At 42.4% G+C, this 17,079-nt stretch overlaps 1 protein-coding gene across 4 annotated transcripts in view; it reads left to right on the top strand.

The window, feature by feature from the left end:
• LOC310965643 (calcium-dependent secretion activator 1) overlaps positions 1–17,079 on the top strand; it is a gene marked incomplete at both ends in the record, with an annotated part of 320,144 nt that overhangs the window by 190,369 nt on the left and 112,696 nt on the right. For all 4 annotated transcript variants that reach the window (XM_083939356.1, XM_083939353.1, XM_083939354.1 and 1 more), the window contains 2 exons: positions 14,372–14,508; positions 14,971–15,158. In XM_083939356.1, coding sequence (XP_083795482.1) covers positions 14,372–14,508; positions 14,971–15,158 — 325 coding nt within the window. The remainder of the gene's footprint in view (positions 1–14,371; positions 14,509–14,970; positions 15,159–17,079) is intronic.

Here is a 17,079-nt window from a genome sequence, read left to right on the forward strand (position 1 = left end):
TAAAATACAAAGTAGCCTGGTACACCTTAGTGTTGTCATGGAGATATGACTTAAACATACAGACTAGAATGTTTTTTTGTACCAGGCCTTAAATAGATTTAATTATGCTGTGAAAATCGACCTATATTTAATATGGGGGTCAATGAGAAACTGCTCTATTGTATAAACCGCTCCTAGTGGACATTTGGAGAACTGCAGTTTTTGGCTCTTTCTTATTGAATCATCCAGGAAGTCACTGTGGTGGGGGCTTGGTCTCTACTTTCTCTACTGTTACCACAGACTGAGGATGTGCACCTATGCGCTCTGCTGAAAAAGCTGACTTTTTATTCCGCACCTATCTACTTCAACCTGTCCAACACAGAAACTCATGGGGACATTAGCTATGTTTTTAGTATATTTCATACTTAACCAAATATGTGTAGCGTTTGTAATTGGATGCCACACAGAACACAATTACTTCTGGGGTTCTTATAGCCTAGTTTTATTTGATGAACACAAGTTACAACCTTTATGACAGAGGGTGTGTTTACAATAAAGTAAAATACCATAAAATACGACAGTGGCCACGACTGCAAACAGAAAACACAATCAGTTACACACATATTCGGTAACCCCAGAGGTAGTTTCAAAAAGTCTCTTAATGATTAACCAAAATCACTTTCTTCTTCAACACACTTCACTTAGCGCCATGTGGACCTTCCCGACAGATTTCACCAGTCTTTTTCTCTAGACTGAATAACTGTTCTTTAAAACATAATTTCTCACAATCAAAATCACACCACATGGCTTAACACTTTCTAGCATATTTATGAGGTTGAACAATATTACATCGATGACTCGCGCCCTAAATCCGCAGATATCAAATCATCGTTTACAAACATACACAGGTACCTTTATATAAGGGTTTTATACAGTGATATAATTAACAGAATAGGTCAGTTTTTTACCTTCTTCTTCACACAATGGCATCACATCACCGTCCTCCTGACAATATCTCCATGGTCCACACGCAAACGTAACAAAGACCATAATGCACTTGATGCAGTAACAAATCCCCAGGGTAAATGTTGCCCTCTAGTGACCATATTTTAGCACTGACTGACGAAATGGCACTATCAAAATAAAACAACAAATAACTTGAAAATCAACATTTCCTATGTATTTAATAACTCAAGTGAAAACTCAAACATGCCTGGTTTTAACATCCAGTTACATGTTAAATGCTGTTCTCCATTCAAATGAATGAAATATTCAGGGCTCAAAATGGGTGACATTACACACTGATTGGAGATCTTCAACTCCTTGTAAATATTTCTCCTTAACTTCTCCTCACACCAACAATATTCACTCTAAATACATTCTTTTTTCATCAAAACATAGATCATCAAAATATTTTTTGCTAAGGGCCCCACAGTGAAAGCAGTAGCAACCAACTATTTCATTGAATCCAATTTCAGTTGAGACCATCATTTCCATATATATTCTTATACTGTATAATACATGGAATACACATTGTCATTACTATTTATACAATATCATGTAAACCGTGAATGAGAACAGTCTCATCAAGCAATACTGCTAAGCTCCCAGCTGCAGTATTGACAACTATCTTGTTACTTTTCAGGCCCCTTTAGCAACTTTATTTTTTAAAAGCGACTAGCAACAATGTTAGCGACTTATTCAGACTAGCAGGGAAAAGGGTGAAATATATTCAAAAACATTATAGCATTAATAATTCCATGCATGCTGCTCAGAGTAATCTAAGTCCACAGCCGCTGAGTCTCTCTCCCTCTCTCTTCTTCCCAAGCAGCGCTGTGCTGGCGCTCAGTAGGGGTGGTGGTGGTGCTGGGCCTGGCAGGGAGGGAGGGAGACGAGTCTGTCTGACAGACGCTGCTGAGCTTCCTTCGTGACTGAAGCAAGCCAGCCTTCTTTGAGAGTTGAATGTTATCGTCTGTGGTCCGTCAAAACGTTCTTGAGAAAGAGTTTTCACACAAAGACCTCTTTCCGCTTCCAAAAGATGGGTGGGGTACTTCTCAAGCCTAACTTGCTAAGGTCGATTCATCCTCAAGTCATCAACGTCAAGGTTGTATCACGAATGTAGCTACAGCGAGTGCTTTGTCAATATGTACTCCCTATTGAGATGTGCTATTGTCCTGAACATGCGTTGGAGAATGATTTGATAGGGGATATTATTTCTAAGAAAAACACTACCCCTGAAATCTTGAATAAAGATGGTAAAATAGAGAATCAAAATATACTCCCCATATTCTTGTAGTATACATGGAGAGAGTAGTGGTGTAATGTAAAATAGTTATGTAGTGGGAGCATTATTTGATAGATTTGCGCTATCGAAATCCCCCCCCCCAAAAAAAAAGAAAAAAAAAAAGAAAAAGAGATTATAATAGAGTAAATATGACATAAACATAAAATACAACTGTGTTTGGCCCAATTTTTCATTTAGATTTGTTCATGATTTATGTACATAGATAATAAAACAGGGGTGGGACTGAACAAGTACACACACACACACACACACACACACATATATATGATATATATATATATATATATATAAAATGATAGAATTTAAAAAATGTAGATCTATGAAACACTTCATTCAATTAAATTCATATACAACATCCATATACTGCACCCACACTGCATCAAAGCTGATCTAGGAGAAAATCCCAACTCACTGTTGATGTTTGAAAACTGAGTTTGAAGACCTGTGAGAATTAAGAAGTGTATCTTCATGATTAGGTGAGTAATGATGTGGGTTAGACTTTAGATGTTATGCAGCCGTAAGGAACTTAACAAGTGTAGGGACAGAAAGATCTTTATTTGTTTCATGGTCAGGTCCACAAAAAAGCAAGCCAAATGCTAAATATCCCCTAATGCTTTTGACCATCAAACCTAGGACCAGTAGTGTGTCTACTGCCTCCCGGTTCCTCTCCTCTGGATCTATAAATGAATAGCAGCCATCAATCATTGTCAGGGCCATCCTTCCCCAGCCCAGATGGACGGGGGTGACTAATGTCACTGCAAGTTACTGTCCAGCCCTCCTGCCTCCTCTCCCGCTCACTCACATCAAACAGACCTGACAGGCCACCAGCTCCAGACCAAAGGGGCACCACAATGTCACCTTTTTAGATTTTGGGGGGAGGGTGGGGGGACTTGTTGAGGGGACACAATCAGCTCCCAGCATCCCGCTCTTTGTTTTGTTTGTTGATTGACAGCTGGAGTGCCTGCGTTGGGCAGTGAAGAGGACTTTGGCTGACAAATCTCTTGATTGCTGTGTATCTCGGTCTAACCTTCATTCACATCTGTTTCAGGTTTGTCCTGACTGATTGGACAAACTGTATCTACACCCCACTGTCTTTTCAGGATTAATGTTTAATTGAATCTGTGATGAGTTGAGTTTATGGAAAAATAACACCTTGTGTAATCACTCATACCAAATTTCTTTAAAAAAAAAAAAACATAAGTATTTAGGAAACACACCTCAACTGGCTCCTTTTAATGCAAAGGAGCAGCGGCTCTACTCCGAGTTCCTCACGGATGGCTGAACTTCTTACCTTATCTCTAAGGGAGACTCCAGCCACCCTCCTGAGAAAACCTATTTCAGCCACTTGTACCCTTCTTTCGGTCATGGCCCAGCTTTCATGACCATAGTTGAGGGTAGGAATGAAGATTGACCTGAGCGAGCTTTGCCTCAACACCCCCCCCCCCCCCCCCCCGCGCGCTCCGATTCTTTGGCCAAAGTCACGCTCCATCATCCCCACAGTCGTGAACATGATCCTGAGGTACTTGAACTCCTTCACCTGGAGTAAGCAATCCACCGGTTTCCTGCTGAGAGCCATGGCCTCAGATTTAGAGGTGCTGATCCTAATCCCAGCCGTTTCACACTTGGCTGCGAACTGATCCAGTGACGGCCGATGCCATCAGGACCACATCATCTGCAAAAAGCAGAGACGGCATCCTCAGCCCACCGAACTGCAACCCCTCCCCATCACGACTACGCCTTGATATCCTGTCCATGAAAATGACAAACAGGATTGGTGACAAAGCGCACCCCTGGCGGAGGCCAACCCCCACCGGGAACGAATCAGACTTAAAACCAAGGATCTGAACACAGCTCTCGCTTTGGGTGTACAGAGATTGGATGGCCCAAAGAAGTGTCCCCCTCACCCCATACTCCCGCAGCACCTCCCACAGTATCTCCCGAGGGACCCGGTCATATGCCTTCTCCAGATCCACAAAGCACATGTAGACTGGATGGGCATACTCCCAGGCCCCCTCCAGGATCCTTGCGAGAGTGAAGAGCTGGTCCATTGTTCCACGTCCAGGACGGAAACCGCATTGTTCCTCTTCAATCTGAGGTTCGACTATAGGACGAACCCTCCTTTGCAGCACCTTGGAGTAGACTTTACCAGGGAGGCTGAGTAGTGTGATACCCCTGTAATTGTCACACTCCCTCTGGTCCCCCTTTTTAAATAGGGGAACCACCACCCCAGTCTGCCACTCCCTTGGCAGTGTCCCAGACTTCCACGCAATGTTGAAGGGATGTGTTAACCACGACAGCCCCTCCAAACCCAAAGCTTTCAGCATTTCTGGACGGATCCCATCAATCCCTGGGGCTTTGCCACTGTGGAGTTGTTTGACTACATCAGTGACTTCCGCCAGAGATATTGACAATGATTCCCCATCAGCCTCCAGCTCTGCCTCACAAAAGAGGGCGTGTTAGTCGGATTAAGGAGTTCCTCAACGTGCTCCTTCCACCGCCCGATTACCTCACCTGAGGTCACCAGCGTCCCGTCCTTACTGTAAACAGCTTGGACGGTTCCCCGTTTCCTCCTCCTGAGATGTCGAATGGTTTCCAGAAGCACCTTGGTGCCGCCCGAAAGTCCTTCTCCATGACGTCTCCGAGCTCCTCCCACACCCGCTGCTTTGCCTCTGACACAGTAGAGGCTGCAGCCCTTCTGGCCCGTCGGTACCTTGCAACTGTCTCCGGAGTCTTCTGGGATAACATATCCCGGAAGGCCTCCTTCTTTAGTCGGACAGCTTCCCTGACCACCGGTGTCCACCATGGTGTTCGAGGGCTACCGCCCCTAGGGCACCTAAGACCTTGAAGCCACAGCTCACCGCTGCAGCTTCAGCAGTTGAAGCTTTGAACATTGCCCATTCCGGTTCCATGCCCACAACCTCCACAGGGATGCCAGAAAAACTCCGCCGGAGGTGTGGGTTGAAGATCTCTCGGACAGGTGCCTCCTCCAGATGTTCCCAGTTCACCCGCACTACTCGTTTGGGCTTACCTGGTCCATCCAGAATCTTCCCCTATCATCTGACCCAACTCATCACCAGATGGTGATCAGTTAACAGCTCTGGCCTTCTCTTCACTCAAGTGTCCAAAACATACGGCTTAATATCAGATGATACGATCACAAAATTGATCATCGACCTTTGGCCTAGGGTGCTCTGGTACCATGAACACTTATGAGCATCCTTATGTTCAAACATGGTGTTAGTTATATACAATCTGTGACTAGCACAGAAGTCTAATAACAGACGACCACTCAAATTTAGATTCGGGAGGCCGTTCCTCCCAATCACGCCTCTCCAGGTGTCTCCATCATTGCCCATGTGGGCGTTTAAGTCTCCCAGCAGAACTATGGTGTCCCCTACTGGAGCCCCATGCAGGACTCCATTCAGGGTCTCCAAGAAGGCTGAATACTCTGAACTGCTGTTCGGTGCATATGCACAAACAACAGTCAGACACTCTCATCCACTGAGGTGAACTCCAACACCGCGGCGCTCAGCCGGGGGTTTGTGAGTATCTCCACACCCGCCTGGCCCCTCACACCCTGGGCAACTCCAGAGAAGAATAGGGTCCAACCCCTATCCAGGAGTACGGTTCCCGAACTGAGACTGTGTGTGGAGGTAAGCCCCACCAGATCTCACTGGTAGCGCTCCACCTCCCGCACAAGCTCCGGCTCCTTCCCCGACAGAGAGGTGACATTCCACGTCGCCAGAGCCAGCCTCTTCTGCCCGTGTCTGGTCCGTCGAGGCCGCTCACCTTCACTGCAACCCGTGCAGCAGCGCACACTACCCCAGCAGTTCCTCCTGCGAGTGGTGGGCCCACAAGATGGAGAGGAGGGAGGTGCCACGTCACTTTTTCGGGCTGTGGCAAACCCGGCCACAAGGCGCTCGCCGGCAAGCCTTCCGTCTAGGCCTGGCTCCAGACGGGCAGGGTCTCTCTTCCTCTTCCTTGTTTGTCCATAGAGTCTTTGTGAACCATTCTTAGTCCGGCCCCTCACCTGAGACCACTCTGCCATGGGAGTCCCTACCATGAGCACAGACAACACAGCGCTCAGGTTCACAGGGACACACAAACCTCTCCACCACGATAAGGTGATGGTTCCCGGAGAGGTTGATATAATGTGTAATATTATAATGTGTTATACAGTATTTCCTCATTAAAATTTCTAAAAAAGACTATTCATATATAATAATGTATATTATGTTGAGTTGTGTACTTACGTTATCTCAGTGTTTCCAGCAATGTTCAAACCCAAACAAATCTGATATTTTTATCAACAACACAGGCTGTGCAATTGTTTTTACCACGTTTAACAGTGCTGGGCTACCCCACAATTAAAAAATATACAGTAGCTGTATGGTCATCGTCTCATGTAAGGGCCCATCCACACGAAGGTGCGTGTTCCCGGAACAACTTAAGTATCGTTTTGGCCGACCATCCACATGCAGCCGTTGTTAGGGGAGCCTGAAAACTGTATCTTTTATAACCAGGCCCCATAGTGGGAAGATTTGAAAACGCCCCTGTGGCATTGTTGTCTGGACAGTGAAACCGCATACTTTGTTAAACGATGCAGTCATCTCCCCACCTCTTACCTCTAACCCCTGCGGTGTCACATAACAACAACAACAACAACAACAACAACAACAACAGTGCTGGGGCCTGTTTCACAAAGCAGGTTTAGTGAAAACTCTGAGTATGTTAACCCTGAAATGAGGGAAACTCAGAGTTTTCCGTTTCACAAAGGAAGGTAACTCAAACCAGAGACAGAGGGGTAACTCTAGCCTGTTTCACAAAGAGAGGTAACTTAACCTCTCGGTCAGTTACCATGGTAACATGCTCTCTGAAACTAACCTGGTCGGGACCAGGTTTTTCTCAGAAAACCTTGAGTTTCTCTCTGTCTCCGCCCTCTTTCAGCCACACACGGTGTTTGATTTCCTCATTCATTCAGTCAGCGGGCGAGTTTTGGCGTAGTATAGTTCCGTCAGTTTTTCAGAAAATCACTGCAAACATCAGTCATTAGAAGTTATATGAGGTGGTGACTATTTCACTACCATGGCGTGTCCTTCTGATAACAATCCCGTGGATGAAGCTGCAGCATTACTGCGCAGAGAATTATATATTCGTCGGGAGATGATAATCAAACTATTGATTATAGATGTTCTTGCATTTCCAGGCAATTCTCTTTTTGAGCGGTACCGTTTCATGTCACAGCAGATATTCTGTGTTGCGCTGCGTTTTTTTGCAAACGGGAGTTTTTGTATACAACGTATAAAAATCATTCAGTAGGCCTACATTAGAAATTATATTAAGTGGTGAATATTTACACTACCATGGCATGTCATTTTGATAACGATCCCGTGAATGAAGGTGACGCATTTCGCAAAGAGAATTAAATATTCGTCGGGAGATGATTATCAGACCGCGCATAGACGTCCTTAATATACTGCAGCCATAATTACAAAATGAATGAAATTGATCTTTTGAGCAAGTTAAATGTATTTGACTTAGCGTTTCTAAATATAATCCCAGCTTTTCTTGCAATTCATAGGTTCAAAAGTGTGTGCTTTTAATTGGGTTACCGGTATATAAACTACTCCTATACAGCCTTCTGATCCAGAATATCGCCCATAATGCGAGGGGGCTGAATACGGCACAACACCGTTTCATGTCACAGTCCATCTCACCCCTCCTTACATTTCCAACATTAACAACCAGTCATGCTCTCATATCACAGCAGATATTGTGTGTTGCTCTGCGTTTTTTTTGCAAATGGGAGTTTTTTATACAACATTGATATGTTGTATAAAAAACAGCCACTTACGGTAATATTTACTTTACGATGTAAAACATGCTCAAAATGAGGCGTGCTGAGGTTTTACCTGTTTGAAAAATGTTTTTATGTTTCATCTTAAGCTGCGCTTCTCCCCCGTGGGGTTGCACTTAAATGAAATAAACTAATAGGCTCCCACTCATGCAGTTCCCCCTGTGATATTACTGTGATTGCAACTGCACTACATTTAAACTTATGCACTGACCCGAGCCGCAATGTTCTCCCGCACCGTCTCCCTCTCTTTTGCTGCAGCAGCGGTGTAAACCTGCTCAAACTCCCGTATGAGCGCATTAATATTTCCATTTCCAGTTGTAGCGTAGCCCTTCGCTTCCCCGTTGCCATGGTGACTCGTCGAATCAGGGCTCCATTGATGCTGTCTTTTTTTACTTGTGGTGCAAGCGCTTAACTTCAGGTCAAACTACTCTGAGTTGATCAACCTAACGCAAATCTGCTGTTCTGGAACCGAAAACTCAGAGTTTCCTATCTCAGAGTAGATCAACTCAGAGTTCAGGGTTAGACTCAGAGTTTTTTGAATCTGCTTTGTGAAACAGGCCCCTGCTGTGTGAGAGGAGAGACACAGACCCATAGACTGTAAACTGAACTGGACTCTGAGCCACATGCATGTGTATGAATTAGGCCGGCCAGATATTTCCCCCTTTTTGTCTGAATAAAATTCAATTCAATTCAATTCAAAAAACTTTATTTGTCCCCGGGGGGCAAAAATCAGTTGCTAGTCGCTCTTTATAAATCCGTATGTCGTACGTGTCAAATGTGTAATCATCCAAGAATCTCATAATCATCTGTGTCACGTCACTTTTAGCCATGGCATATATCTATGTTGCCATGAGAATGGACATGTTCTACTCATCCAATCAATCCATTTCCTGATGGCTAACTTTTAGACTATCTAGGCGACTGAACATAATTATAAGACTAAGATACGTGAAACTTGAAGGAACAAGTTGACAGTAAGCAACCTCTTATTGAAACAATAAGGCTATGTTAGCATTTAGATTGGCCTGTTTGTAGGTAGTTAAATTAAGATTGCTGAAGAGCAGGATGGCCAAAATCCCCCCCTTTGCTTTTCACGGTCTCAACAGTTAAATTTAGCCAAGAAAAGGTGACTGTTAGCCGGGTATAGTGCATTGTTTGAACACAGTCTTTTTAGCAGCAATTGCTGTTAACTTTAGTTGACAAATGTGACTGCCCTGCGGCGGCGATAGTCAAGTTGAGGCACCAAACTGACTAATGTTTATTAAGATAATAAAAGAGAATAGGGGGTTAAGTAAGGCCTGGCATGTTTTCGGCACAACAACTGAATGCATTTGTATCGGTTGTAAATGATGGTGTTCCAGTTTAAATGGCGATATTACCGCCTGAGGCTGCTGTTGATAGCTCTGAAGATTGTATCGTTGACGTTACATTAGATGACTGTGTCCTTTGCAAATGTTCCTCGTGAACATTTGTCTCATATCAGTAAGCTATAACTCTCACATTAAGTCAGTTTGAGAACTGTTTGCCCTATGAATGTGTAATGTACAGTGGAGGCAGCGCTAAAGCCGCAGCATGATCTGCGGTAAAACCACTTTGTACAGTACTTGCTCTGCCATTGTTCATGTAACATTAAACAACAATCCTTTTAATGTAGACCATAGTTGTTGCTCAGACGCCTTTTAATTATACAAAGGTGTTTTTCCTTAAATTGAGTTAGTATATGTTTTTGGTGTCAATTTAAAGGAAGAATATATACATTTCAATAAAAAATTACATTTTATTGTACTTCCTTGTTAAAATAATAAATATAAACCTCCCACTAGCTGGAAAGGACCTACAGTTTGCAGACGTTTTTGAGTAAATTTTGCAATAGATTGAGTCAACAAGCAGTTTAATTCAACTCTATTTTGGTTACAAAACTTTCACTGCCTAACGACACATATACAGACACAGAAACACAAAGTTTCCATTTTCACCCTTGATGAGTTTGCACCCCTGTGAGTGGATCCTATCTGTTAATTCATCCAGCCTCTGGAGCTGATCTGGCTGGTAAAAGGGATAACGTCAGCTTTCCTTTTGCAAATGACTTAACTTTATCAGCTAATGTTACAAAGCAACTAATGCCAAATCCATGCATCATAGTTGCAGCTAGCTGGCTTACTTGCTCACTAACTAGTCAGCCACCACCACAAAACACTGCGGTTATTTGATTAGAATGACATGACATAATATGAGTAAATGTTACTTAATGTAGCATGAAAAACATTTTATACATCAACTCTTTCTTTGACAATATTTTGCCAGAGTCACATTTGATGGATTGATTTTCATCTGTAGTGAAAACATAAACTTCAATGATACAACGCTGTCTCATGATCTCATTCAAAATTCCATCTTTTGTTATTGTGATGATTGAGAGGCCCAGAGCAGCAAAATTACATACAGTTCAAGCTTATAGAATGCTAGTTTCCATCAAACATCAACATTTTTAAAATTTGATTTATTTATCTTTCCGTTAATTAGTTAAGAACGTCCCATTGAGATACAAGGTCCATGTTGAGACAGCAGCATAAACAGTTTCACATAGAAACACTTTCACTTGTTAGAAGTAAACTCACAAGCAACACAAGGGAAACCATAAAAGCAGAGAACCTCAGGACATGTTTTCTTCAGAAGAGTTCGTAAAAAACTTTAAAAGTCTAGGCAGAATAGTGGGTGGTGTAAGGTTACCTTGCTCTGACAAATCAGTATCTACTCCAAAACACTGTTTGAATTTAATGGAAAGAGCAATAAGGTGCAACATTTGTACAGCATGTTACCATATAATTATAAAGGATTTGCTGACATGTAAATCCCAAACTAAGCAAGTGGAAACAGAGTAGGTGCCCCCCGTTTGTACCTTAGCAAAGCCTGTTGAAGCCAGCCTGCAGGTTTGCATGGATTTATAGCCCTAAGCAACCCTACCAAATGAAAGCAAGACATTCCCAAATCCCTCACATGAGATCATGTTGTCACAATAGAGGTTTATGTGGAATTAAGGGCATTTAATGACACTCCAAAAGGTTAATATGCATGGACATGCCTTCTTATATCCCTTCTCATGAGAGCCTGTTTCACACTGATGTAAGTCTAGCACACCACCAGGAAAGCAAGACAATCCTGTTGTCAAATGTTATTTAAGCCTCCTATTGTCAGGAACGGTACGGGGATAGCACAAAAAGGTGGACCCAATGCAGACACGGACAAAAAGTAAAGTTACAAATTAAACATTTAATATAATAGATGGACAAACGCAAAACACTACAGAGAATACAAATACAAAGACTAACTAAACGAACACGGGAATAACAGGAACAGGAAGACGACGGAAGATCAGGGAGATGGACGGGAAACGGGAACACGGGAAACTACGGAGAAAAACAGAAAACAAACACGATTAATCAACTTACTTCGGGGAGCATGAAAACCACAACAAAAAAGGGGATGCCAGTCCTGGGGGAATAGTTTTACCAATACAGGGTCGACGGCGCTGCATGCCTGTAGGCTTCAGGTATTTATGGTGTTGGGGTAATCAGCATAACAGGCTGCAGCTTTGGGAAACACCTGCCGGACCTAGACAGGGACAAGGGAAGACACATGCAGGGAAACACAGACAGAGGGAGACAAACTCACACGAAACGGAAGAGAGGAGAGCACTGACAGACACAGATCATGACACCTATTTTCAAGATAATCAAGATTAGTTTGGGACCACCGCATTCTCTGCTCATTCTGAGATGTTCAGAACACAGATTAATTGGAGCAACACCAGATGGCTTAAGCAACCGACACTGCAGTGAAGTTGCATCAGAGATGGGGGGTTACTGGTGTTTTGGAGCAATTATGGTAAAAACAGTTCTAGACTTTGGATATCCTTGAGTTGCAGGGTTAAAATGTTATTTCAGAGGAAAATTGCACCATGGTCTTTTTCAGCATATATAAACATTAAATAAGTAATCTAGACTGTTTTTTTGATGATCAACTATTAACAGAGAAATCGAGTCGCTAACAGCCAGACTTGGCTACCACTGATTAGCTCGGGGTGGTGCGGTGAACTCATTAAACAGCTTTGTTAACCACTAATACTGCTCAAAATAACACCAAACCTCTGCAATAGCATGATAAGAGTCCTTACACATAAAACAAAGCACTAACAACATATTTAGTGAGCCCAGACTTTCTTAAAAGAGTGTTTTGAAAGACTTACCTACTGGCCCCTGTACCAGCTCCTCTCATAGTAAAGTCCATTCAAGTTGATTACCAAATGCAATCCAAAAGGAAGGAGCACATTGATGATTTATTTAGGAATCGGTCGCCTCTTCCAATTTATTCTGGAGACATGGAAAAAACTGTCCAGTACGGTGCGGTTGACAACAAAAAATTTTTTAATGGTTATTAATGCAGAAAAAGACAGTGGGATGCATTTGCAACGGCGTTACACCTTACACCTTAAGGTGCAAATACAGTCACTGGCCTGTTAGCAGCGAATGCAATATTCAGTATTTTACAGCAGCAGATTTTTCCAAAGCATAGATACATGGTAGCATTAGTCTTGTAAGTTGCACAGCAATTCCAAATTCTGAAGGCTTCTCTCTTATTGGCTATCAAAATGTCAATCACAAGACCTTCAGTCCTTTTTAATTCGTCAGGGAAATTAGAACTATATAGCTTTCACTTCAGAGCACAAAGACATGTTTTGAGGGATTTTTTGTTAGTTTTTCTTTTGTTTCTCTTCTCTTTTTAAAGGTAGTCCCTATTATACAGTAAGAGACCATTATGCTGTTGAAGACATAATCTGTACAATTTTTATCTATTTAGTTGCCTTTTGAGTTCCTGTCTGTCAAAGAGTGAGTTAAAACAATGGTGATTGATCATATGACCCACTAATGAAAACATTTGGCGTCCCTTTGCTGAGTATTCCAATCTGTGTGTCCGTGCAGACATTCCCTCTCTAAATGCAAATTCACTTCTGTTAGACAGCAGCTGTCATAACTTTAAAGCAAGATTGGTTTACAGTGTTAATCCAGAAATCTCAAGCATGTTGATTATGGATTTCTTTACCAATTGTAATGTCTTGATACCAGAATTTTAAACTTCTATACAATACTAGTATAAAACAACAATAGTTGATACCTTTTTTTATACTACGGCAACAAGAAAAAAAACCCACACAAAATAGGATCATCTTTTTCTTTTTTTTGCTTTTATTAACAGTATGCACACAGTGTAAGCTCACTGAACACTTAACAACAAACAGTTGATTTTCTTCCCAATTGATTGTTGACCGCTTTGTTTATAGCTTCGATCCTATCAAGTGTGAATATTGTGTTGTTTTGAAACGTGGTAAAAGAAATTACTGAAGTATCGATACGTTTGACAAACTCAACCCATTTTTATTGTTTATACTACAGCTAGTTTCTAATAGTACTCCATTAAAGCTGAGATGATTTTATACCAGTATTTTGTATTGCCATTGAGCATGAAAGTGGAAGAAATGCGCTTGGTTAAATCTGAAATGGGTAATGTTGTGAAAGCCAGCAGCAGCAGCAGCAGCTGCTGTCCTCATCAGTACCTAGCACATTGATCACGTTTCGGCCTAACTCATAGCCTTATACAAAATCAATGTAGTTACCCGCATAAGCTGGTGGAAAATAGACAAGATTCAAGTTGATGTGTTAGGACATGATTGTCTGTGCATGAATACAACATGATCATGATTCCCTGACCTCAGAACTAACCATCAACCTCCAGATCAGCAATCACCTCCTGGGAGCTGCCTGGAAAACTCTCCTTTCCACCTTAACTTTACCCTGCCTGTTGAGTTAAAACTGGCAACCCTCATTAAGGACCCATAATGGAGTCAATGCTGGACACATGACCTAAAAACTGATTGGCACTGTGGTCACTTGTTTAGAAAATAGAGTGCTGTTACATCAAAACCGGTATGACAAAACTTTATTTAACTTAAACTCGCAGTTAACTGTAATTCTTGTTTGAAAAGTGTGCACAGCATTGCTGTATTGTTGGCACTTCATGGGATTATTTGTTTACATTTTTGCCCCACGTTAGAATGAATTAAGTGCTATGGTGAACGTTATTCTTGTTTTTCTGCCTGGCACTGACCTTTGCCACCTGTTTCTTTCTTTCTCTCTGTCTGGCTCCTCATTGGATGGGTAACTGGATGTGTACAGATGCTGATCGAGCCCAGAAGCACGGCATGGACGAGTTTATTTCAGCCAACCCCTGTAACTTTGACCATGGCTCGCTGTTTGAGCTGGTCCAGCGACTCACTCTGGACCACAGACTCAACGACTCCTACTCCTGCCTGGTAAGGAAACAATTTGTAGCATAGAGAGAGTTCAAAACCCGCCTGCCATTACACACCTGACCAATCACTGCACAAAGAGGGCCTGATTGTTGGATTGTCATTTTGGGAAATAACTATGTGACTTGCTGCAGATCAATTTATACATAAGTTTATACAAAGGTTAGTCCGTTGCCCATAAAAATGATCACCTCTCTGACCATTCTGCTACATTGATTTGAATAAAATCTTTTTTATTTCTATAGCCTGTACAGTTTGTAGATTACACACAGGCTACACAAACAGTCCAGTGGTCCAGGTTAGGTTATTAAAGCATTGCAAAGGTTCACTTCATTCAGACCCGTATGTCCATCTGATTTTTGTTATATCTATAGGTAAAGAAACCAGTGTTGCTGCCTGGCTTGCATTTGTATGTGCATACTAACATCTGTTGACATCACATATGTGTTTGTGTGTTACCCTCAGGGCTGGTTCAGTCCTGGTCAGGTGTTTGTCTTAGACGAGTACTGCGCTCGCTACGGCGTTCGAGGCTGCCATCGCCATTTATGTTACCTTAGCGATCTGCTTGAGAGGGCCGAGAATGGAGCCATGATCGACCCCACCCTGCTGCACTACAGCTTCGCCTTCTGTGCCTCCCATGTCCATGGAAACAGGTACAAATTAAGGTGTTGCCTTGTCCTTCCCTTTCCCTGCAGGTAAAAACTACCCTTGGATGCTAAAATGATAGCAAGACAAAATAGGATTTCTTTTTTTTTAAATGAGACTGTCCGCATAGACACGTACACATATGATGTAATATGTAAGCCCTGCCCCCTCTGTTCTTTTATGATTTGATTTGTTTTCATTTTGCATGTTGTTTGCATGCTCACTTTTCCTTTCTTTTGTCTATTTTCCCTGTAAAACCTCCTTACCTTGTTCACTTCTACAAAATTACCTTCTCTCAACTGTTCCCAAAATCATGCACTACTTCACAACCACGCCTAGTCAGCGTGTGTCTGAGTTGCTAAACTGGCCGATATCTGAGGCCGAGCTCAAGCGAGCCCTGTTTCTCTCTGCCCCTGAGCTTCCTGCCCAAGCTGCTAAGAGAGAACTCAAAATCATTGAGTTCATGAAGAAAAAGGACTTCAGGCCCCCAATTTTCTCAGGAACTAGAAGGTAAGTTATCTCATAGAATGTGTTACACAGTCTATCTGAGAGGGAAAAAATAAATATCATTCTCCTGTCGACTCCTAGCTGAGATCAGGAGATGCAGCTACTTCGATAATCACAGTTGATCAGACAGCTTGTGAAACAAATCAGAGGCCTGATTCACAAAACATTTTATCTTAAAGTTATCTTAAAGAGCACTAAAAGCCTAGTCACAAAGCCAACAAAGCCAACTTTTCGTAGGGTTTGGGAGGGACTCCTAAGCTAAGACTTTACGTTGCTATGGATGACATCATGTTCATCCCTTCTATGCCCACAGTGATTTGCTGAGAGGGAATGAGTCCCTAACAGTGATTTTTGATAGAAACACTTCAATGGGGAAGTGAATGAACTGCCACACTATGTAGGGTCTGGATAGGAGAATTATCTTCTGGTTCAAAATCCTTCTGACCGACAACTGAGAGCAGCACAGCTGCAATTTTCCCGTGCTCAAATAGCAGACAGTAGTACCAACTTTAATCTCCAGTGATATTGGGTGGTTGGTGATGTGATGTTATCCCGAGCTGTTTTTACAAAACATCTGGGAGTAGATCCTAACTTTCTGATTTAGGAGTAACTGTTAAAAATAAGGGGCATTTCACTACTAATTTTAGGACTCATAACTTTTTAAGATAAGTGTAATTCACAAAGCACTAAAAGTTAGCTCCTAAATCTATAAAGTCAATCAGAGAAGGAGCTAATATGGCTGCTGCAGTCAATATTTTGGAGAGATTAAATGATAGTGAGCTTTTAAAAAGGTATCGCCTTGGGCCTTGGGCCACTACTCTAACCACCCCACCACCGGCTGCATCAAAAAGAATAGGCTAGACCTTTAAAAGACACATTTAAAACAACAAGCTTACACACCAGCATGCACAAACATGCACACCGTAGCAGCTTAAGGAGACAAAAACAAAAAACAGTAGATTGCAGAGACCCTAAGCATTATGTACCATCATTGGTAAAGGTATTTGCGGTGTTAAGCACTGTTATAGCTTTAGGATAAAAACTGTTCTTAAGTCTATTAGTCCGAGCATTTAGAGACCTGAAACGTCTCTAAATGCTCAGACAATAATTGAAAGTGTTGGTGGCCTGGGTGGGACAAATCCCTTAGAATGTTTTTAGTCCTACTAAGACAGCGAGAGCCGTACAGTTCTTCCAGGGTGGGGAGTGAGCAACCAATGATCTTTTGAGCTGTGTTAACAACCCTTTGGAGGGCTTTCCGGTCAGTCACTGTGCAGCTGGCAAACCACACACACGTGCAGTAAGTCATGATGCTTTCTATGGAGCAACGATAGAAAGACACCAAAAGTTTCTGAGTCAGATTGTTATTCCTGAGAACTCTCAGGAAGTACAGTCTCTGTTGTGCTTTCATGATGGTGGTTGTGG

This window comes from Echiichthys vipera (genome assembly GCF_963691815.1).
Source record: "Echiichthys vipera genome assembly, chromosome: X".
NCBI classification, from domain to species: Eukaryota; Metazoa; Chordata; class Actinopteri; order Perciformes; family Trachinidae; genus Echiichthys; species Echiichthys vipera.